Below are 22,604 nucleotides of genomic sequence, written 5' to 3' on the forward strand. Positions count from 1 at the left end.
TCACTCTAAGCATGGTAACACCAGTGATTCACACCAGCTGTGAAACTTACCGAGCATCCTACCAGTAGGATATAGTCCCTCTATGATTCTGTATGTAAGTGGGAAAGATACGTATTTGAATTCTTGTAGTAGTATTATTGAATGTGATAAATTAGGAAAGTGGAACGCTACACAATGTAATAATACATTGGGTTAGGATGTCTACTAGAATTTGCCTCTAAACACATAAATTTGATTGTTGATTGACAACTCAGTCTGTTAGTTCACGCTTTGAAGCAGATTTCCAAAAAGTCCATAATTAATTCAGCTAGTGAAGGAAGACAAAAAAAGATGCCAACAGCATTCAAATTTCAGCAGAGCTCTGTGTAACACATCTTTAACCAGAATCTTAACTATAGAGTTCATATGATGTTCAAACCTATCTCATGTCAAATCACTTTTTGAAAATATGCAATTAAAACTTTTTAAAGGTCTTTCAGGACCAAAATGTTTACTCATTCCTTTCCATGCTTCTTTTTCTGACTTGGGCTAACTTTTCTGCAATTGGAGGCCATTATATGAATTATGTATTTGAAATTCAAAATGGCTAATGAATCTTACCACAATTTAGTACTGATTTGATGATATTTATTTTATGGCAAAGGTGTTTAATCTTCATATTATTCACTGAACAAGTTAAAATGACAGTAAGCAAGACATTCTCTGACTGATTTTAATCACGTACCGATACTTCCTCTTCTGCTGCAGTATCCATATGGCTGTGAAAACTGCATCTGTCATCATCTTCGTCCATATAAACTGGAGGTTCATGAGATGTCATGAAAGTTGAAGGTTTGAAAAGATGTTTATTTAAAGGATGCTGCCGTCTACTTGATGACTACAGTAAAAAAATGATATATTTTTAAAAACATTCCTTGGCTATTATTTAAGTAATCCTCATTGGTAAAACCTTGCCAGAAATTTGTTCTTTTGCACTAAATAGGCTATCATCTTTTCCATTATTTCTACTTAAAACTCTGTATCAGAGCCTCATACAGCTGGAGTTTTTGTCCACCACAACTGAAAGATGAACAGCGCAACACTTCTTTGGTATGAATGCAGACAAAAAGAGCCCTTACCCTAAAAGCTCTACCACTAAATAACTGAGACTGACAACAACAGAGAAACAGAAAATAAAGCTGTTAAAATTTTTGAAGACTGAGAACTGAAGTACACACATATTTAAAAACTTCCAAGAGTCATGAACAGCGTGAATGTGAAACTAAACAAAGAAGCAGCTTTGAACAGGTCCAAGATCCAAGAGACCAGTTCATAATCAATACTAATCATCAATTTATTAATTTGTGCCTCAGAAAAATCTAAATCTAGGCTAATTGTCCACATTTCTTTCCTAGTCCAGGGAGAGAAAAGGCAATTCACTGGTTTCATAAAAGGTTCCCGAGACTAAAGAAAGAATCGCTCTCTGAAGATTCTTTTTCATTGGCACCGACTGGAACCTAAAAAATGTTAGACGAGATAAATTACTCCATTAGTGTATATCTAAAACCTTTCAACTTTAATGCTGTCTGAAGGTATAGCATGCACAGCAGGTTTAAAATAGATTACTTAAAGGCACTCAGCCCTCATTACTTATTCCCCATGGAAAAATATTAAATACGAAAAAAGAATAATTTAGGGTGAATGAAACTGACTCAACTTTTTACTTAGCTACTTTCCAGGCCACCATTTTGACATCTTAAATGTCAAATCTTACATTCCTCAATTTAAAGAAAAAAAGTGAATCAAAAAACAGAAGCATGAAAAGTGGATTTTTTAAACCATGAGAGGCTTGTCTTACACTGTGTCTAGCTTCTGTCACACAGATAAAGCATAAGGAATGTTTGCAGTAAGTTGAGACTTTTTCTTTTTATGCAAGACTTTTTATCCCAAAGGTTCTTGTATCAGTAACAAACCTGTAATACTGCAGTACAACCATTTATCTCTAAAAAGGGATTCGACCTCCGAAGAGGGAACTAGCAGTATATTACAGTTGTGCGTATCTGTAAACGCAAATTGTACATGAATTATCTTCAATGGAATGTGGCTAATGCAGACAGAAATATAACAAGGAATTGAGACTAGCTCCATTCACTCTTCAGGGAAGAGATGAAGTTTGTAGTTACGATTGGAAGATGGTTATCTCAGATCTGCAGAAGAACTACACTGCATGAAATAAAAAGGAAATAAAAATGAACATTTTATTCTAAGACTGATGTACTACTCACTGCGTAGAATTTTTTCACCTGCTTCATGATCACTGACTTCCTGGGTTTTGCTGCTTTTCTGGTTTCCTTTAAGATTTCAACCCCCCTCAAAATAATTCTGTTTATAAGGCTAGACAGTATTTCAGCTTGAGCTAACACAGTGATTTAAATTTTCTGTTAACAAAAAACAGATCTGCATTCAATAGCAAATCTGGAAATCAAGAAAGGAAAACTGTCTCTACTTAAATAGTAGCACTGTTACGCATAGAGTTATGACCTAGGAATTTAATTGAGGATTTGAATACTCTTTTTAACATAATTCTACTTCTGGTGAAGAATGAACTAAAATGCTATATAAAAGCAGACAGTTTAGCATTTTTCCTGTGGGAAATGTGTCTTTTGGATTAACCTTAAAATCAGGTGCATTAATGATATTATATAAGCATTATATTGAAAATGATAAGCCATAATTGAAGAACTGCCTAACAGCCCCAAATCTCTGATTTGGTTTTATTTTCACCAATAGTAGATAAAGGTTATATTATATATAATATATTATAATATATAATATAATATAACATATAATTATATATAATTATATAACTAATGCATCCTGTTTAATTTCCTGTATCACTTATCAGAAGAGGCATTATACCATATGAAGAGATATACACAGTAACTTCAACAGGATGTTCACGAACTGAATAGGCTTCTCACCTCCCCAATAACCATTTAAAAAAACCATCCTGGGCAATCCCCATGGAGAAACACAAGAACCTTTTTGTGAAACATCCCTTTTGATGCAATTACTTACATTAAATATATCTATGGTTTTAATCCTCCAGCAGATACATGCTTGAAGTATAGCATCCAATTTCCATACTTGTATCATTGGCAATTAAGCAAATACTGCAGTAAGCTTATATGCATACTCAATATCAAAATAAGGAAAAGCACAGCATAAGCATGACACAGGCTTCCAATAACCCTTTGCATTTCCTTTCTGCCACATAACGTTATCTGCACTGAAGACTTTGGAAAAACTACAGCCTGTCAATCTGTGCTCTAAGTAGACAGCTATGTTAGCAGACTGAGAGCTCAATTCTGACACACACAATATTTGCTTGATTTTTGTATCTCCTGTTTTTCTTACGTGGGATACAAACATAAAATGGAGATGCTACCTCAATACAAACCAGGGCACAACGACCTTACTCTAAAGACCTGGTAATGAGGACATGATTCACAATGTGAAAATAGATGTAAGATAGATCTGGTCTACATATACACTTAAGAAAAATCCGTAGGACAGTAACATTACCACTGCAGTAGAAGAATGTTAATAATTTTACAAAAAATATGTTTCACTCTTGGTTATACTGTACTTGTATGCTGAGCAACAGGATTAAGTAACTTTATGGATCACTCTTCAAATTAGTGACAAATATGGTTAAAATGTCACATGGGTACCGATGAAGCATTCCCACTGAATGCAGTTCTGAAATACAGTTATCTGCTCCCTGACAGCATTACTCACATTCCATAATAACAGTTTCCCAAATAAAACTTAGAGAAGAAAAGACATGTGACTAAGGTCATTTAAAATGGTAAGGTGACATAAAGAATTTAAAGCATTATAATTTTCAGAAATTAGTTTTTAACCCCTTTTGAAATTAGCCCCACAGTAAACTGCACAAAAATTTAGGGTTCTGACACATGAATCTCACCACAGTATTTAAGGTATCAAAGTTTCCAGCTGTTTTTTTGGTTCTTCTGCCAAAAAGCGCTTTTCCAATAGACAAGGTGGCAGACAGAGTCATGCCTGCACATTCCCTGCTTCTGTTTATAGAGCAGAATAGTAGGGTAAAATCCCGGTGAAAGTAAAACGGCATTACCATGCTGGATGGCAAACTGGAAAGCCCCTGATACAAGCACTTATTGTTTGCAGTACTCAGAGACAACTGGGGATGTGTAACATTCTATCATTAAAGATGAGATGTGGCAGATTTTTTGTATCGTGCCCCTCTGGCAGTAACTTTTGTTCCCAACCTTTCAAGGGACTAAATGGGCAAATTGCCTTTTTGCAGAGCAGTGTAAGGCTTACTCTATTCTTAAACAGGAAACATCAGGGACACCGGGATGCAAAAAGTAGTGTTACTCGACAAAATGCCATTTTAATAGATTTTAAAGACATTTGTAAACACAATGGTAACAAAAAAACCCAAACAAAACAAACAAAGCCCCCACAGAACCTGAGACTACTCTCTTCAAACATCACAAGTACCCAAAAGTACCACATGACTGAAATCAAAATATATGACTGGTCTGAGCAGAATTCTAGTCTTTTTTTTTTGCAAATGTAAAAGAATACAGGCCTGAGAAATCTTCTTCTCATCCATTTCAAGATCTGGAAAAGCACTGTACTTTAATGGTCATTTCTATGACAATTCTAGCTCAACCACCTTATCTGTTGCAAATCAAAATAAAACATGACATTTCAGTCATTAGCCTATGCTTGTGCTAGTTCACTTATATATAATTTTCTCAGTTTTTTTTTTTATTTAGAAGATGACTGTACAACAAGAATTACAGGGCTTTTTATTTCTTCCCACAGGGTTTTCATCCTCTTCAAGATCATGTACTGTAAACTTAAGAATGAGGAAAAAGTACACAAAGACCAATCATTCAACCCTCTTAGTTCAGCCTGCAATCTGACTGCCATGTTCTCTTTTCTGACACTTCATGTCCCCAAGATAATTAACACGTTGATGTAAAACTAGAGTAGCACTCAACTCACTCTACAGTCCAAATGGCATAAGCAAAAGATTACTTTATTAAGCAAAAATTACATGCAAGTTGGAACTAGCCTGTAAGAAAGCACTAATCAAGACTTAAATCCATTGATGATAGTAATGATTTAGACTCAATTTGCATGCAAATGAAAACAGAAACACAGAATTACTGCTGTGATATTATCTCACCTTTTTGGAATATAAATATAAGTTTGGAGTTCTTCCTGGAACTGGAATACCAGCTTTAGTCAATTTAATAAAGTATTTTTGCACTCTACTGGCAACCTAGAAAAACAACATGCGACAATTAAGTGCCAGATGAAACATAACAGGCCTTCGCTTTTAAGTTTTGCAGCACTGCTACATTGGTTCATAATATAAGAACAAGAAATCCTCATTTTCTACTGTGCAAGAAGTACTCCAACCATTACCTATGTTATAATACTGCTTTTGTAGTATTTCGAGATACCTCAAAGGCAGATTTTGAAGAAAAAAACCTAGCATTGTTTAAAAGTACACAGGAAATCCAGCAAAAATTGTGATAGAACAGAATGAATTTTAGTAGTTTGTAATCTGCTGAAGCTAAACTTACACTTTAACAATGACAAAAAAAAAATCACACAGCATCCAGAAAGTACTTCTACATTTTATTTATAAAATAAGCAAGCATACATTTTTTCAGGTATGGAGAAATATACCTGTAAGTACAGATACAATCAGAGATGAGGTAATCTTGAAAAGTGAAATATGTTTTATAATTTTATCTGAAAACACACAACTGAAACAGGAAAAATTAAAATACTGTAAGCACAGAACATCAGCAATTTTAACTTCTGGTCAAAATGGTGAAATTATGTAATTTTAAGGGAAAAAATCCCAACAAGTCAGATGCAGATATACTCAGTGACTCCGTAACTGTGTCCTTTTGCAGGTCTCAGCCCACAGAGAGACTCAGCCCCCATTACAGAACTAATTCTTCTGTCTGTAAGTATTCACATGTGTGCCCATTCTGCAGTATTGAGGTGAAGGAAATTCAGCACTCTGGTGAAACTCAACCTGAAAGCAGCTGGTGTCACTATCTATATAGAATTAAATGCAAGCTGTCTAAATCTAATGAACATCTAGGTCTGGCAGCTTTCCCTTGGGCTTTGGGGCACCTTTAAAATTCTGTGTTTGAGATCAAGAGTCACATTTTAATAGTAAAATGCAGGCCTTCCTGTCACATTTTTAAGAGAAAGTGATTACTAATAAGACACTGGATTTCATTTATTGCTATTAAAAAAGACATCTACAGACAAATCTTCTATGAATCTGTATCAAGTGCTAAGATGCAGTGATTGACATCACTTTTACCACAGCACAAAGCAAACGGTGCCCAAGCAGTCAAATGTTTTTCCTAAAAAAATAATTGTTACTGCTTTATTTTTGAACATTACAAAAAATAAACCCTATTTTTTAATCCCTCAGTTTATGACCTGGGGGAGGAGGGGTGTTGACAGAAAAAAAACCCAAATTAGAAATAAATCACTTTGGTGTTGAAGAGAGAAATGGATATAATCTGTTATTAGCGCTTCCTAAAAAGCTTAAAAAACAAGAAGTCAAGGAAAGGGATTTACTTGTTACCTGCTTTGCTGTTCTATTTCCCAGTTCATCAGCTATCTTCTGCCACCGTCGGGATTCTACTTCCTCCGGTGGATACTTCAACAGCAATTGCTCAAGTTTTTTCTAAATCAACATGGAAAAAACATAAATAGATCTTTTCTAGTAGCGGTATGAGTTGTCAAAAGATGACATGGGACTCTCTATTTTTAAGGCCTTTAAACATTATTAGAAAATTTGCTTTTATTCTCACGTATGTTACTACAGCTACAAAATGGAACAGTTTGCTCCTACCTGTTCCTCTACAGTCCACAGCTGGTTAAAAGTTTCAGGTTTGGTCTCATCACAAAGTCGCCCCCTTATCATCTGCTTAAAGACAGTATAAAAATGGAACACGTATTTAGAAAAAGTACAATCAGGATAACTTGATTTTAACTGTTTCCTTCTGAAGTAAAACCAAAACCTAAACAAAAAAATGCATGAAAATTTGAATTAAAATTTGCCCAAACCCAAAATAAGTTCTCTGATTTGAGTATATGAATGACATAATCACCAATATTAATGTTTAAAGCAGCACTTAGGATTATCCCTACCCCATATTAGAAAAAAAAAAGGGGGGAAAAAAAAACCCTATTTTGTAAAATTTTATCTTTCATTTTGTAACAACTACCTGTGGACGACTGTTTGTAGAACCTTCTGGACCATCGCTTAAAGGCAAGACAGAGTACGAAATAGACTCTCCATCCTTCTTGGGATCCAAAGGACTTTTTGGTCTTGCAGGTATACCTACTGTAAGCAACAAAAAAGGAATTACTAAACCTGCACACTGGTCACTGCTTTCTTATGACATATGCCCACTTTCCTTTTACCTTTGTCAAAAATCAGCTTTACTCTCCTACTGTTACGTTTTCTGTTTTTAAATTCCCTCTCAAAATTTCCAAGGCTAGTGGTGTATTGGTCCCAGGCAATCTCAGGGAGCTGAACAACTCTCTGAGGATATGGAAGACCCATATCAACCTGAAAAAACAAGAATGAGAAATGAAAAGCAATATTTAATGCAACTGCTGCCTATCCAAACATAAAACTATAAATCCTGATAGGTTATGAAAACCTTTTTAGCTAACAGGAGAATTTAAAATTGGATTTTTTCAAGTGCCATGCAGCACACAGTCTTTTTTAAGAAGGTATCTTTCAAAAATAATACACAACAGTGCATATACAATATGCAGCGGCACGGTCAATGATGGCTTATTGAGCATAAATCTTTAAAGCATGTATTTCACAGCTGAAATCAGATGACTTCAGTAAGTCATTCAACTATATTCTGACTTCCAAATCCTGTTGCTATCTTTTGTTTTGTTTAAACATATTGCTTGCCCAGGATCTGTACCTTTTTTAAAACAGGAAACTGTAAGATTCTGAGTTTTACCATCTGATAAACCTAACATCTGTTTTACACTGATTTTGTTGTCTTCTGACTAGAACACAGCTGTTGCAAAACTCAGCACTTTATTTCAAGGTCAACCTTCTTTTTGTTTAGAGACAAAAATACACCACATACTTTCAACAATCATTAGTATTTCCCTGTATAATGATCATCAAATGGAACAGTACTACATCATGCATGCTATTATATTAGCTCATCTCAAAATCTAATGGAAAGACAACTCCTGAAACCAATGGGCTTTTATCAGACCTCTCTTTAAACCTAGGTGTCAACAAACTTATGAGAACAGCACCATAAAATACCTACTTCGGCTTCACTGAAATACATGTTGCTACTAGACTAGAAGGTCAAGCACGTTTGCCACTGGTAGATGTGGCAGCGAGAAAGTATTCAAACTTCAAGCATTTTTCAGTATCCCTGTTGCTAGTTTTTATTAAAGCTTGAAAATAAAATGTTTCCTTATCAAAATTAATGCTCCCCAATATTCTATGTTATCCAGAACGCAGGTATGTTTTCTAGTGCTCATTTTGGCTGCAAGTTACGAACTACATTTCCTGCTCTTTGAAACATACCCTACCAAATTACACTCACAGCACAACATTTAACTTTCTTTAATGAGAAAGTTATGAATTCTTGATCTGATGCTTTTCTATGAATTACTTCCAGTCACCTCTACATTAAAATGCCTAAACTACAATTAGAAATTTGAAGGTTACATTTCTACATACCAAAAAAAGGAATGAAAGCATATCTAATAAAATCATTGAAGACCTAGGTCTTACAGATTTAATATGAAAACAGAGCAACATTTCCTCAGCAGATAAAGAATTTTAAACTCAATGTTTATGCAAGTATATACAGAAGTCTGATTTCTATAGATGATGCATTACTAGTTATTTACAAAAAAAAAAACCCAACCAACCTCAAAGTAAGACTTAAGTAAAGCCCATCGAAATACCTTCTTCTGAAGTCTTTCCACAAATCCAATAGGATCTTTCAGCGCTTCTCTCTGGTGTCTGCCTAAACTTTCAAGGTCTTGAACTGCTTGAGTACGTTGAGCCTCGAGTACAGCAATCGTCTGTAACAGTCTCTGATAACTACAGAGACAAAGGAAAACGTCTCACTAAATTCATCTTTAAAAGTGACACCACCCCCCATCTAAATACTAGGCATGATTACCTACTAGCACCTACCACATTTCATAGCTTATCTGAAACTGTTCACAGACATTTTTACGGAATTATATAAAAAATACACCAAATCTATTTTGAGAAGTAGATGAGTTTATATAAACCCAGTAAAAAAACCAACAAACCAAACAAAAAAAAACCCAGTGATTTCTTTTAAATGTAAATTCTACACTAGCTAGAATAGTATGGTATCAGGGACAACCTATTCATATTCTCAATAGCTATGACCAACAAGCTTTGCTTACAAAGTCTCTTTGACTTCAAAATCAGCTTCCTTCTAACCAATACAAATGGCTCTACCATAGAATTTTAACATTTCACTCAACCACTCACAGGGTGGACACGAATGGCTTAGAAACTGCATCTATCATTTCGCAGAAGCCTCATCTTGGAGCAGAATATGAGAATCATTTATAAAATGTAAAAATAAACCAAGGAATAAGTGATTTGCAAAATAAATACATACAAAACAGATTCCTCTAAGAATACATAAGTTAAATGAAACTGTGAGCCTTCCCTCAAACCTGCTGTCTCAGATTCACACACAATCTTGATAGTCTATTTAACAGATACACTCAAGAGTCACTGATGTGACTATCATACCTTACCCAATAATGTATGTTTCCCAAACTGTTTTCTATAAAGCTGACTCAGGAAATCATATTATATTGTAACACAGCCTTTAAAAATGGGTAAGTACATTTAATACCTTTAAACTTAGAGTTGCCCACTTCAGTTTCCAAATCATATAGTCACCCATGGCCCCTTTGCTGCAAATTACTGTATATCAACTTTTTTCATGCACATGTTTTCTGACATTTAATATTATAACTGTATATTAGTTCAGCACAAAATGCAACCTAATGTATAATAAAACCAGATAAGATCTATTCACTACTACAGTAAATTTTCTTTCTCTTCCCTTATTGCTTAAACAAAGACAAGCCTAATACAATGAATTCCACATGTATTACAGAAAAGATCCAGAGGTTATTGAGCTAATGGAAGTTTTTCAATTTACTGCATTGATAATTGGCTAAGGATTTAAGTAGAGGGATGTAAACAGCCTGAAGGCAAAAGACAAGCTTCGTACCACCAAATACTGAAGTTCCTACCTAGACATTAAACTTCTGCCTCCCCATGAAAAAGGGTAATTTTCTTTCCACTCAACTATAATATTTGAAAACATAAAAAATATCTATATGTTCTCAAATTTGAAATAAAAATACTGAACTCGTTTAAAAAACAGTAGGATACAATTATGTTATGAACTTATTATTACTTAAATTTGTCTGCACATGATCAATTTTATATGCAACTAAGACCTAAAATGCTTGTTAAATAGGACACTGATATTGGAACAGTAAAGGAATATTTTCAGTACTGGGAGTTGTGCTCCAGTTTCTTCTAAACAAAATAACTTCACATAAAGGAAGATAATTATTGGGACCATTCTTGAACTGGTGAAAAATGAACTCAGAAATAACTTAGGAACATAGTAATGGCACATCAAAACTGACCTGAGACAAAACCACACATTGGTGCTACAGGCTTACAGGAATTCCACCACACATGGAATTAAGATCTTAGTTACTACCAACAGATTGCTGCCCAGCTTTGTGCTTTTCCAAATGAAATTGAAAGAAAATAATAATTTCATTTAAAACATTTACATAGAAGAAAAACGGCAACCAAATGTTGGCGATTAAGATGAAATACTAATTTAATGATGATAATCGTGTGTAAAGTGGAGGAAGAAACCATTCAAATGAAGTGGCCGTAAATAATTTCGTCTGAATGGAAAGAGAAGAAAATGCATTTTGGGAGAAATAAAAACCCAAACAAGAACACTCAACTCCAATTACTTCCCTCATTAAAATAGTCACATGACCTCACTGAAGCAATCACTGACCTGAATACAAAGGGTTCAGAAAAGATACCTCTGGTCTTCATGGACATATATATAATACTAGAAAAATGTAAGGATCATTCAAAAACATGTCATGTGATGCTGATCTGTGCCTATATAGCACTATTATAATGAAATAATTCAAGAGAGAAAAGGGGGGTTTTGAACAAACTGTTCAGGCAAAGATTTCCTGGCGCTCTTTTTAACTCTGCTGAAGAAAAGTATTATCTTGGAGCTATTTACTTTTAACATACATTTCCAGTTCATACGAATTAATATAATCTGAAATCCAGGAATAAGACTGCAATTTTATCAAATGAATATCAGAAGTACTGAAATGCACCAAAATGTGAATTTTGGGGTCTCACATTGCCAGTAAAAAACTGAAAATACTAATCATGAAATGCATAGTTTGCATGGTCCACATTCAGGTGCTTCAGATTTGCTGTATTCTCTCCAAACCACTGCACTGCCTTTTAAATTCCAACACAACTTCTTAACTCACTGTCTTATAATATGGCCACATATGTTCTTTTAAGATTTGAACCACTACTGTTTTCACATGTTTTTATAGGCTTTTAGTTCTCTGGCCCTACATGACTGTAATAAAGCCAAGTATTTCTCAGAAAAAGCAGTAAGCCAAATAACAACACACATGAGCACTTTCTCGAAGCCTCTGTCTGTTCTGGCTTCTCAGCCTCAAGCAGTAACATGATACTTATGGCGCATTAAGCAACAGACTGTCTGCATAATTTCCAGGACTATATAAAAAAAAAAAAAAGAAAAAACTCATGGCTAACAATTTTACTGTACATCTTCCAAGGTTCTGTGTACATAAGCACAACAATTATGACTCAAACTACCTTCTGCAGTTGGGCTAACATCCTCCAAAATTTAAAAAGCCTAATGAAGATAAGAAGAAAGTTAACTGGGACCCTGTTCAATAAACCCAAAACTGGTTCCATCCTTCAATGGATGCTCAAAGAGAAATCTCTAAATTACCCAGCTACAGTTACGTAACTTTTTCGGAAAGATCTGTAAGGAATTACCAAGGAAAATTCTCTCCTCTGCCAAAACAAACTCATCCAACTAAAACTGCATAATCTGCGTAAACTCACAGTCAGTCATATCCTCTACACTGACAGAAGTTACATTTTTCTCAGTTCTAATTACTAAATTGTTAGCACATTCAAAACCCGAAGCAGTTTTCTTTGAAAGAAAACTTTCATGCTACAGAATGCAATTTTGTGTTTCCACAATCCCAGTACTGAAACACTCTTGTAATTTCTTAAACTATGTTAACTGCCAGGAATCTTGCAGATGAACACCTGAGTAGTTCACTATAGTACAGAAACAGTTTCAGAATCTCTATGCTGAAAAACCTTGATTAACATGGGGTTTTGAGGGATCAATATTTAAAAAACAAAAGCCACTTCTTTAAGACTGATACTGACGAGCAGGGATTCCTGCTGATTCAGTAGTTCTGCTGCAGCAATAATTACTCCACACTTTTAGATTGCTCCATAAAATAATTACGACATAGCAGAGCCACATTTCTCGAAGTCCTGCCATAAGCAATTAGTTATTACACTATTCATTTCCATAAACCTTGTTCTAATAGTGATTAGGGACACAGCAGCCTCCTCTCATCTATGATAAAGCTTGAAAATAGTGTAGCTAGTACTTTAATGAGACCCATTTCCACTTTGATACAGTTTTCTGAGATCTTTTTCCCCCATTTTTTCCAATCTTGTGATAGAAGTATTTACGTTTTCAGATCTATGTACCCATAGGTACATCACAGATTTTATTTTCTTTGCATCGGGAGCCAACAATGAGATTTAGAACTCACTATGTATATATGGAATCAAAACTTTCAGGAAGCTAATTCAAATCAATGGATGAAATAAAGTAAGTGAAGCTTTCCAGTTAAATTGCAGTACTTAAAATGTGAAGCATCACTTTTGTCTTGTTGAACAATATAAGGAGCAGACATAAAAGTGGATGTTGGTAACATTCACCAAACACCACAAAAACGCCAAGCTTCCGCTAAATATAAGCCCCCTATAAAGTCTTAATGCTCAAACATTCTTCAGAACACATGAGAAAGTTTCTGCCACTGGTTTAATCCATAAAAAAGAATTTTTATGTTGCGTGTCTTTATCCAAAGTAAACTTATGCATAAATTTGAAATTATCAAGAGGTATCTCAAAACACTCCTGTGCACTATAGTTGGACTTTCCTTATCTAATATTCCAACATAATTTTTTAAAGCTAGAGACTTGGAAACAACAGTATTACTTCTACTCTCCCCTCAAAGAAAATAAATGGAAGGAGGTCCTTGCCAGTCCAAAGTTTAGTCCTTATTTCATCTTTTTCAACCTTACATAATCACCTTTGAAGTACTGATATAATGAATATTCTCATTTACATATACACATATGAGCTCACACAACTTTGACTGCCTCAAATTTTCACATAATATTCAGTCTTACAGACACATAGCTAAATGTTTATTACTTGCTTTTAGCATGTACCACATACGATTTTAAGACACTTCCATTGTTATCACAATAATTTTTCCCTTACTTAAATATTAACTATTGTTAGATCACTAATGCAACTCTATACAGTGTTTTTGTAAAAGGTTAGCAGCATATAACACAGCCTTACAAGCTAGCAGGTGACAAAGGTGACACTTATTAACAATGGAAAACTGTCGCAAGAAATTATTTCTGCTTTGTCATAAAAATCAGCACACAGCGTCCCCTACAATTTACTGTCTGGATGCTCACAAAAGTTACTTGAAATAAAAAAGCTACTTTGTCAACTATACTTGCCTTAAAATTATCATTTAGTATCACGCAAAAAACGCGCACCTTGACGCCTAACAAGAAAGAAGTGATTTATCCTCTCAACTGACAAAATGCTGTGCAGCTGGTGGTCATCATTTTCCCCTCCCAAAATAAATGCACTTCTACAGTTCTAGAGTTCACAATATGATAAAAAGTACTGTAACACCATTTTTGTGTATTAGAAGGTAAAAATGTGTGTACCATAACTAAAATTCTGTATTAGAAATACCAATTATTTCTTGTGCAGGTAGGATTTAAGTGTCTCATACAGAACACGGCTAAAATACATATAGAAACACTATCTAATTTAAAGCGAATTTTTTTTCTGTATTTCCAAGAGCAGTGACATAAAATAGGTACGTATCAGCAATAAGGAGGCTTGAAGCAAGTCTTTGTTTTATTGCCATCTACTGGCACTCTGGCAAAGTACAGATTAAAACATGCTCTCCTATATTTAGTCATTCATCACTTAGGATTTTCTTCTACCAACAGTGATTCGGAAAAGAAATCCCTTATTAGTTTTCTTATAAGAAAATATTATAATAAATACATTGTAAGACTGCAGATTACTGCAGGAAAAGGGAAACATTAATGGCAGTTCAAATTCCCAAGTTAAACCAGCTGTAGTAAGAGACTGGCTTCCTGAAGAAATCTTTACATCAGATCAAACATAAACTTCTGATTTCAAATAAATGCTTTGGTTTGGGTTTTGTTTGTTTGTTTCAGTTCAGAAATACCAGATAATGCTTCCAGCTTTTAAACTTGGCCTGAGACCTTTGCCAGTGCCATGAACACAGTAATTTTGACACTGCCTAGTTGCTCACAAATTATTTTGATGTGCACCAGAGATTTCAAATCTGTTACTAAACTAGGCAGGAGTGCTGGGATTCAATGCTAGATTTGTAGAACACACATGACAGCAACAACGAAGCAAAAGACACTGATAAAAGAGTGGTCCTTCCCTGATCTCCCTTCAGAAACAGAAAAGAGTTTAAGGGCATAATCAGTAAGAGCACATACCAAGTCCTACCAGGACTTATAAAAGCACCTTTGCCTGAATAAAGCTGCATATGGTAGGGTTTTGCTTACCTAATGCTTAGATACTATGACCAAGGTAATCTACTTATAGTCAATTCAGCCACTCATTATGAAATCATTTTCCACTCTAGCTTAACCTCCTTACACATACTGCAATTTACTGTACTTTCTCTACTCATATTTAACATGCTTCTAAAAGACTTCCAAGACATTAAACTGTACCTCCATTTTATACATGAAACAACTAAAGCATACATTAAGTGGCTTCTCCAAGTATACCCTGCTAGTAACAGAACAAACTATTTCCAAATGCCAGCCTCAGGCAGTAACACACCCCTACTTCAAACAAACAAACAAACCAACCCCCAGAACTAAGCCAAAACCTGTTAAAAGAAACAACAAACCCTCAACCAAACTAGGAAACCCTTCTGCAGTCTTTTACCTGGAGGCAAAAAAGCCATTTTCCACTCTATTTTCACCTTCCTTCTAACTTTCACAGTGCCAAACTTCATGTTTCAAGCACCTTACTGGTACTTTATTGGTTATGAACCAATGTTATGTCCCTTTCCTTTTAAATCCTTAACTCTGTCCCAGAAACAGAACACCCACTCATACACTTCTATAGGCTTCATTCTTGTCAAGAGCTGTCCACCGCACTCAGCAGGATTTAATACTAGCTGTACAAAAGCACTTTCACCAAACACCCACACTTCCAACAAGTTTTCAAAAATTTTAGTAGCAATTAGGTCTCTGTGTCTCTAAACAAATGTGTAACTTGTTTTAGTCTTGTCAACGTGAAAGGTTAAAACATCATCCATCAGCCCTCCTCCAGTTAACACATTTTAATATAGCTTTTTGAGCTTCCTTGAACAGCAATTTGTAAAGTATTTGCCTGCGGGACAGTGACATTTAGTAGGAAAGAAGAGATAGGTCCCTGTCATCCCTCTATTTTCAGGGCTTGGAGTGACATGATGAAGTGGCAGTAAAATTATTTTCTTCACAAAGGGCACAGAAAGACAGACTGACAGCACATCCTCAACTCTTTCTCCTAATCTCTAATTGTAATGGTCCCAATTCCCCTACTGAGAAAAATACCACAGATTCCTCCAGCATCTCCACTTAGACACTTTCCTAAGAAGATGCTGGGGCAAGAAATAATTCAGAAGAGGCTTTCTTCCCAAAGACAAAAAGGGGCAACCCATATTACCATGAGACTGACCAACTGCACAGAAATCCTCTGAACAACTGGAGAAAGTTGACACCACTGATCACTGTACTCCTTCAACACACTCTATTTTAGTTTACAAAGATTTTTACTAAAACCCAAGGAACAACTCCCCCAGTTAATTAAGGTGTATATTCTTGCCTTAGGAATATACATATACAGCATATCCCCTCAAGTATTCTGTTACTGTAATATCTGAAGACTGTAACTGAATTACAAGAGCATGATGTGCAATCATGAGAAACCGAATGCTCCAACAGCAACACAAAAAAAAAATTCACTTAATCTTTTTTTTTTTTGGCTAAAGAAGGAAAATTAGAAAAATGTTTTATTAGCACTCAATATGATAATAATCCATGGACAGGCACATGTTTGGTCTTTGGCCTAGGAAGCATAAAACTTCCAAAAGATTGTTATACAAAATAACAGTATATCTTCACCTTGAACTACACAAAGCAAAGAAAGATGTGCAATGCTGAAAAACTGAAGAATCAGCTGGCTATTCCTATCAAGAATAAAATTTAAAGGAAACCTGAAAGTAGGATCTGTCCTCCTCTCAAAATAGTTTGAGTACTTTGTATGTACTAAAGAAACATGTATCTTGATTAGAACTTATTGTTGATACTAAAACATTAATATACACTGCTCATAAAATTCCTTTTTAAAAGATACTGCCACTCAGTTTTGCAGTTCATAATGGAGATGCTATCAAAATGTCATGTAAGATTACAACAAATATTATGTCTGGTAATGGAGTTTATTCAAGCTAGTTTAGTTAAAACTGAAGAGTAAAGATAGCTGCATTCTCATAGCATCTGCCAGTCACTATGTTCTTGTTTTCTTGGTGGCAACACTACACTTACTAGTATTTTAGTGAAATGCATGTACCTCCCTACCAAGTAGGCAGCTATAATATAAATTATTCCTTGTCCCACCAGGTACACCTTACATTGGCATAACCATACTTCACCATTTCTGCCTTTGCTAAGCATCCCTTGTGTGCATTGCCAAAAACACAGCGAGAGCGTTACTCTCCCTTGTGCCAGGGGAAAAGATTACGACCCCACCTTTCCTTGGTTTTCTCTCTTTTTAAATTAGGACCATGAATTTCCAAAGAATATTTTTAAAAAAAACTTTTTTCCCCAACTGGTATTTCCTACACATTGAAAACATGTTTAATATTTACTAATACTTAATTTTCCAGTTTTGATGAATTTACTAATAAGGATCTTTAGAAATGGTATGCATTTCCAAATCAAGAGGTAGAAAAATAACTTTCTTCTTTTTTTCTGTATTAACATAGTAAAGTTTGCGGAGTTTGTTGTTTTGGGTTTTTGTTTAGGTTTTGGGGGGTTTTGTTTGTGGTCTTGTTTTTGGAGTTTCTTTTGGTTTTTTTTCTCCTTAAATTTCTGCATTTCCCCCTGCCAGCCATGATTTTTGATTCATGTTGTTCAAAGAACTCTGAAAGAAAAGTTAAGTTCCCATATGTTCTCTAAAAACTGGCAGTTTGGAAACAGTGAGAGACCATAATTACTGTCTCCACAAGAAAAAGGCTATTGGAGAACGATTACTCTTCACATTCTCGGGTCAGCACCCACACATACTGATACCAAGACAGCCAGCACAGAAGTGGCTCTGCACTGGACAGCTCACACTCTGGATCATCACAGGATGCTGCAACAGAGGACTCTTGAAGGTCAGAGCACAGGCAGAAGAACAAAAGCAGGTTATCAGGCACATCAGGAGCGAAAAGACTTCAAGGAGCAAAGGACACAAATCAGTAAGAAATGAGGCTTTGCTTTCCACAGCAGGCATTATTTAAATGAGAATCACACTGTGTTTGATAGTGCTGTTCACTGGGATTGTGCTGTGGTTGACAGCAAGATAACTATGCTCAAGAAAGAAAAATGAATTTGACAAATGTACTTGACATTTAAAGGCTCCTAGAGTTAAGCCTATTACTAGACAGAGAAAAGAAGATGCAGCACATGCCCAAGGCATTCTCTCTTGCAAATTAAGAACTCTAGGTTATGTACATGATTCTATGATTACAAAAATACTCTTAACTAAAACATAATCTTCAGTCCTGCAGTAATTTTGTGTCACTTGTAACTCCTCCACTGATAAGTATTTATACATAGAAATTATCTTATTAAACATATAAAATAATGTTAGCAGTAACAATATTCTCAAAACACTTAATACTTTAAACTCATGGAAAATATAGCAAAGATTTCTCATATTTCTTAAATAAATGTGGTTCTATGCCAACTACACTAACATGTTTTAATAGTATCAGTGTATGTCACACCACTCTTGTGTGGAACAAAGGGTGAATTAAATCTAATATATATGGCACATATGCTTTTTTAAAGTTATTAACTTCTATTATTCTTTGACACTAAAAATGTGTACTTCCTCAATTCTTCTATATTGATGACATTCTCTGAAGTACTCAGAGGTTACATGTTTGTAAGTTACTTGCTAACTTGTATTTTTGACCCCAGTATGGATTAAAACTGCTACTACAAAAAGTAACTTGATTTATATCAATTCCATTTACTACAATGTGAGAATCAAAGTCTCCTCAGACTAAAGCTGTGTCTCACAAAAAATAAGACAAAGGTGTCCTTAAAAATAATATAGGAAGATAATTTATTCTACAATATTGGCTACTCCTAGTTAGCTAACAAAGAAATACTAGATTATCTGACTTATCTGCACAATAAATCCATACTGTGTGATAAATTTGACCATAATTCTGGGACACAGATCAGAACATATGGGGATAAATTACAAAACTGATGTTTATTCTTGCCCAAAATATATCAGACATGGAGATTTTACCTTAAAAATATATTAATAAAAAATGTTTTAATTTTTAGTACTAGCTGTCATCCAATTAAGGAAAAAACATGGTGCTGGTAAAACCAGAAGTTCACCTTAGTGAAAAAGACTGGTACAGGATTATATTACAATTACACTTTAAGAAGAGTCTGTTTAAGGCACTTCTCAAATAAGCAGCAAGGTGCACCAGAACCTATTCTAACAAGTCACATGCAGTAACTTCCATGGAGAACTGTTTCAGTATGATTCATTAGGCAGAAACATTTGAGACAGAACTAAATACAAAATATCACAGGAAATGACACAGATGTTTCTTTTCTTTCTCACATTCATATAACATTAAAAATGCACCCAAAAACATTAACAGTATTACTATGAATTGTCAATGCTATATTAAATCTGATTGCATAATCCTACACGGTCCTCTGTCCCCAAGGCCTCTGCAGTAAGACAGCCCACACTAGGTAAGAATTCACAAGACTGTGTTTTAAAGACACGTATTAAAATATTTCATTTTAATCTGTCTTCAGTTTAAATGTCAGTACAGCTATTACTATTTTTAATATTATAAAGTAATAAATGAAATGAAAGATGTATGAAAATATTTACCTACTGAATAAATGCAAGGTCCTGACTCCAGCAGCTGAATGCCTGTAAGCAAGTGCTCATGCGTAGTTCTTGCATTTCAGTGAGCTTACCTCCAGGCCTACGTGGCTCCTACAAAGCTAACCACAGTCTACAGGATTCTAGAAACACCCTGTATACTGCATTATATGTATACGAAGACTCAATTCCTCAATCACAATTTCATCTAGACCTCAGAATTAAGTGTTAAATAAAGTGTTTCCCCTCATGCAACTTAACACCTGCCAAACACTGCAAACCTCCAAAGAGAGAAAGAGAGGAAGAACAAAGAAAGAAAAAAGGGCACTAAATGAAACACTGGGCAAAGGGGGAAATGTACTGAGAATAAAATACTGCATAGCATAAAAAATTAAAGTAAGCTACAGCACTATAAGAAAGAATTAAACTATAAAAGGACACAGTACAGAGATATGGGAAACTCCTGAGAAAAGACATACGCAAAACATTAAGCACACCATATAAAATTAAGCAGTGTAAAAAGATTTAAATCAACAAGTTCAGTCTTTATGAAAGTATCTCAAGAGAAAACACAAAGGTTTCTGAGCTAGAACATACAAGCACATTTCTCAAATATGCACTAAACCACATTATCCTGAGAGGAATCATAACACACAAAAATTCAAATTATGTGTGCAATAACAGAAAAATTAACAATACTTTACAATTATACAGTCTCCCAGATCAGCCTGTTATTATCTACATGAGTGTCTATGTCGCAATAAAATTTCTGTTTAGAGATCTCAGATGTGTCTTTGTAGGAGAGATCTATTTTATTACGGAGGCTGTGGATCATCCACCATTTCAGCCTTCTCTCCAAATAATAATATTCCATAATTTGCTTCGTGTGATGACTATTTTTCCTAATATATCATCCAGATTACCCAGAAATACCAATATATGAATGCTGTTTAAACATGACAGCAGTCAAAAAGCAACAAAGTTCATACAAAAATACCACAATATACATTTAGGTTTTTTTCTTATAGAAATCCTTATCAACAGCTGTTGAAAGCTTTGGTATATTCATACTTTACCAATGTTACAATAATAATTTCTTGGAGAGTGAAAATCAGCTGTATGAATGTGTATGTCATCAAGCTATGTAATGTAACAAGAAATAATGTAAGTTTACAGACATAACAAATTGCTTCGACAACAGAGAGGAATATAGCTTTTTGGGTTTTTTTCCTGCTGTGGAACATCTAAAGAATGATACTAATGCCTTCTTTGAGAAACCTGCCTCCTCAACTTAGCCAAGATGCTACTTGTCTCTCTGAATTTGCGTTTAAAAGAGAGTAGAAATACAAACCAGAGAGAATAATCATTCATCAAGACAAGTTTAATCACAGACTGATGAAGCACAGAAAACCAAAGCTCTGCATCATTTGAAGATCTGATCGGCATATTTCGCACAGCCAGAAATACATAACAGGCAAAGCAAACAGCCATTACCTGACACATAGGAACCCTGAAATTCTTTGCATCTGACTAATCGGGGAAAATATTTCTGCTAAAACCTTTTTCATTTTCAGTTTAACATTTTTAGACAATAAGCACCAAATGAGATTAAACAAAGGTATAATTAAGACACTATTCAAGAACTGCAACATGCAAATTACCAGTATCCTCTACTGAACCCTGGTATTTTTAAAATTTAAAAAGGCTGTAGTGCACTGCAACTCTTGAACTACAAAGTATCAGGTAAAGGACAAGGGCACTCAAATACCAAAATACAGACTTAAGCTCTTTAGAAGGATCCTACTGCCAACAGGAACCATCAGAATACTAGATTTATTTTCTTCAAAAAACAAACTACTATAAAGAAAGACTGCCCATAATTTCCCAATTATATATATACACACACTACCTTTGGGAGCATGCTTCCCTTCTGAAGAGTAGAAATTATTCTGTCTTGATCTAGAAGAGAATTTTAGCTCTGACTTTTTTTGGCACCCAAAATCAGTAAGATAGGATAAAAATAATAGTAATTATTTCTTGAATTCTGCATTCATGCAGCAAGTTCCCAGCAAGCCACCAAGTCCTAGCTGCAATTCCAAAAGCTTTCCAACAAACTCTAACAGGCTAGTATCTTCAGAGCAATTGCGTATGTCAAAACCTAACTAAACAAACATTAGTTCCTGAAATTCCTCAAGAACATTTCAGAGCTGTGTTTAAGTGCAAGAACAGATTTAAAAAAAAACAACAAAAAACCAAAACAAACCCACCAAAACCTGTTTTGTTGATCTTTTTACAGCAGTAACACTCAATTGCAGATTTTGATCTTTAAAAACTATGGATTTCAGGCATGCTTAATTTGAAATAAGTAAAAATTCAGGTTACTTCTAAAAATCTGATATGATCTTTATTGTTCTTTCCCTAATAAACACTAAACCTCCCGCCCAAAAACATACATTGCTAATGTAACTTTGTAGTAACATAACTAGCAAAGTCATGCTACACACAGATACAAAATCATCTAAAAACCGTAAGAAGACAACAGTCTATTTTTCCCCCATTTATAATTAAGGAAACAGCAATCTTCTGTCTACCAGAAAAAGTGTGCATACACTTTGGGCTCAAGGCTGAAGCTGCGAATATTTGCTCATTATTTTGAAATCATAGTTTGTTGGAACCATGCTCTAATTTAGGATTTTCTCCAATTAAAATAATTTATTAATATCCAGTACTGAACCAAATTTCATTCTAAAAATAATGCAACTCTAATACCAAAAAAACCCAGCCAAACTTCTACTGAATTAAACGATCATCTGTGCCTTGTGCCCCATATCCATTACAACTGTGCTGGATCATATA

General features: G+C 34.7%; 1 protein-coding gene across 4 annotated transcripts in view; it reads right to left on the reverse strand.

The window, feature by feature from the left end:
* Positions 1-22,604, reverse strand: part of ZZZ3 (zinc finger ZZ-type containing 3) — a 36,928-nt gene that overhangs the window by 8,567 nt on the left and 5,757 nt on the right. The window contains exons 3-9 of one of the 4 annotated variants that reach the window (XM_057416937.1): positions 9,040-9,178; positions 7,504-7,651; positions 7,305-7,420; positions 6,929-7,003; positions 6,659-6,760; positions 5,225-5,320; positions 725-877 (exon numbers count right to left, since the gene is read on the reverse strand). In XM_057416937.1, the coding sequence (XP_057272920.1) occupies positions 725-877; positions 5,225-5,320; positions 6,659-6,760; positions 6,929-7,003; positions 7,305-7,420; positions 7,504-7,651; positions 9,040-9,178 (829 nt within the window). Of the gene's footprint in view, positions 1-724; positions 878-5,224; positions 5,321-6,658; positions 6,761-6,928; positions 7,004-7,304; positions 7,424-7,503; positions 7,652-9,039; positions 9,179-22,604 lie in introns of all 4 variants that reach the window. The other 3 variants (XM_057416947.1, XM_057416920.1, XM_057416929.1) reach the window with 3 other exon arrangements.

This window comes from Pezoporus wallicus, unplaced genomic scaffold (genome assembly GCF_028554395.1).
Source record: "Pezoporus wallicus isolate ANWC-B61680 ecotype Strahan unplaced genomic scaffold, APGP_CSIRO_Pwel_v1 contig_5908, whole genome shotgun sequence".
Classification (NCBI taxonomy): Eukaryota; Metazoa; Chordata; class Aves; order Psittaciformes; family Psittacidae; genus Pezoporus; species Pezoporus wallicus.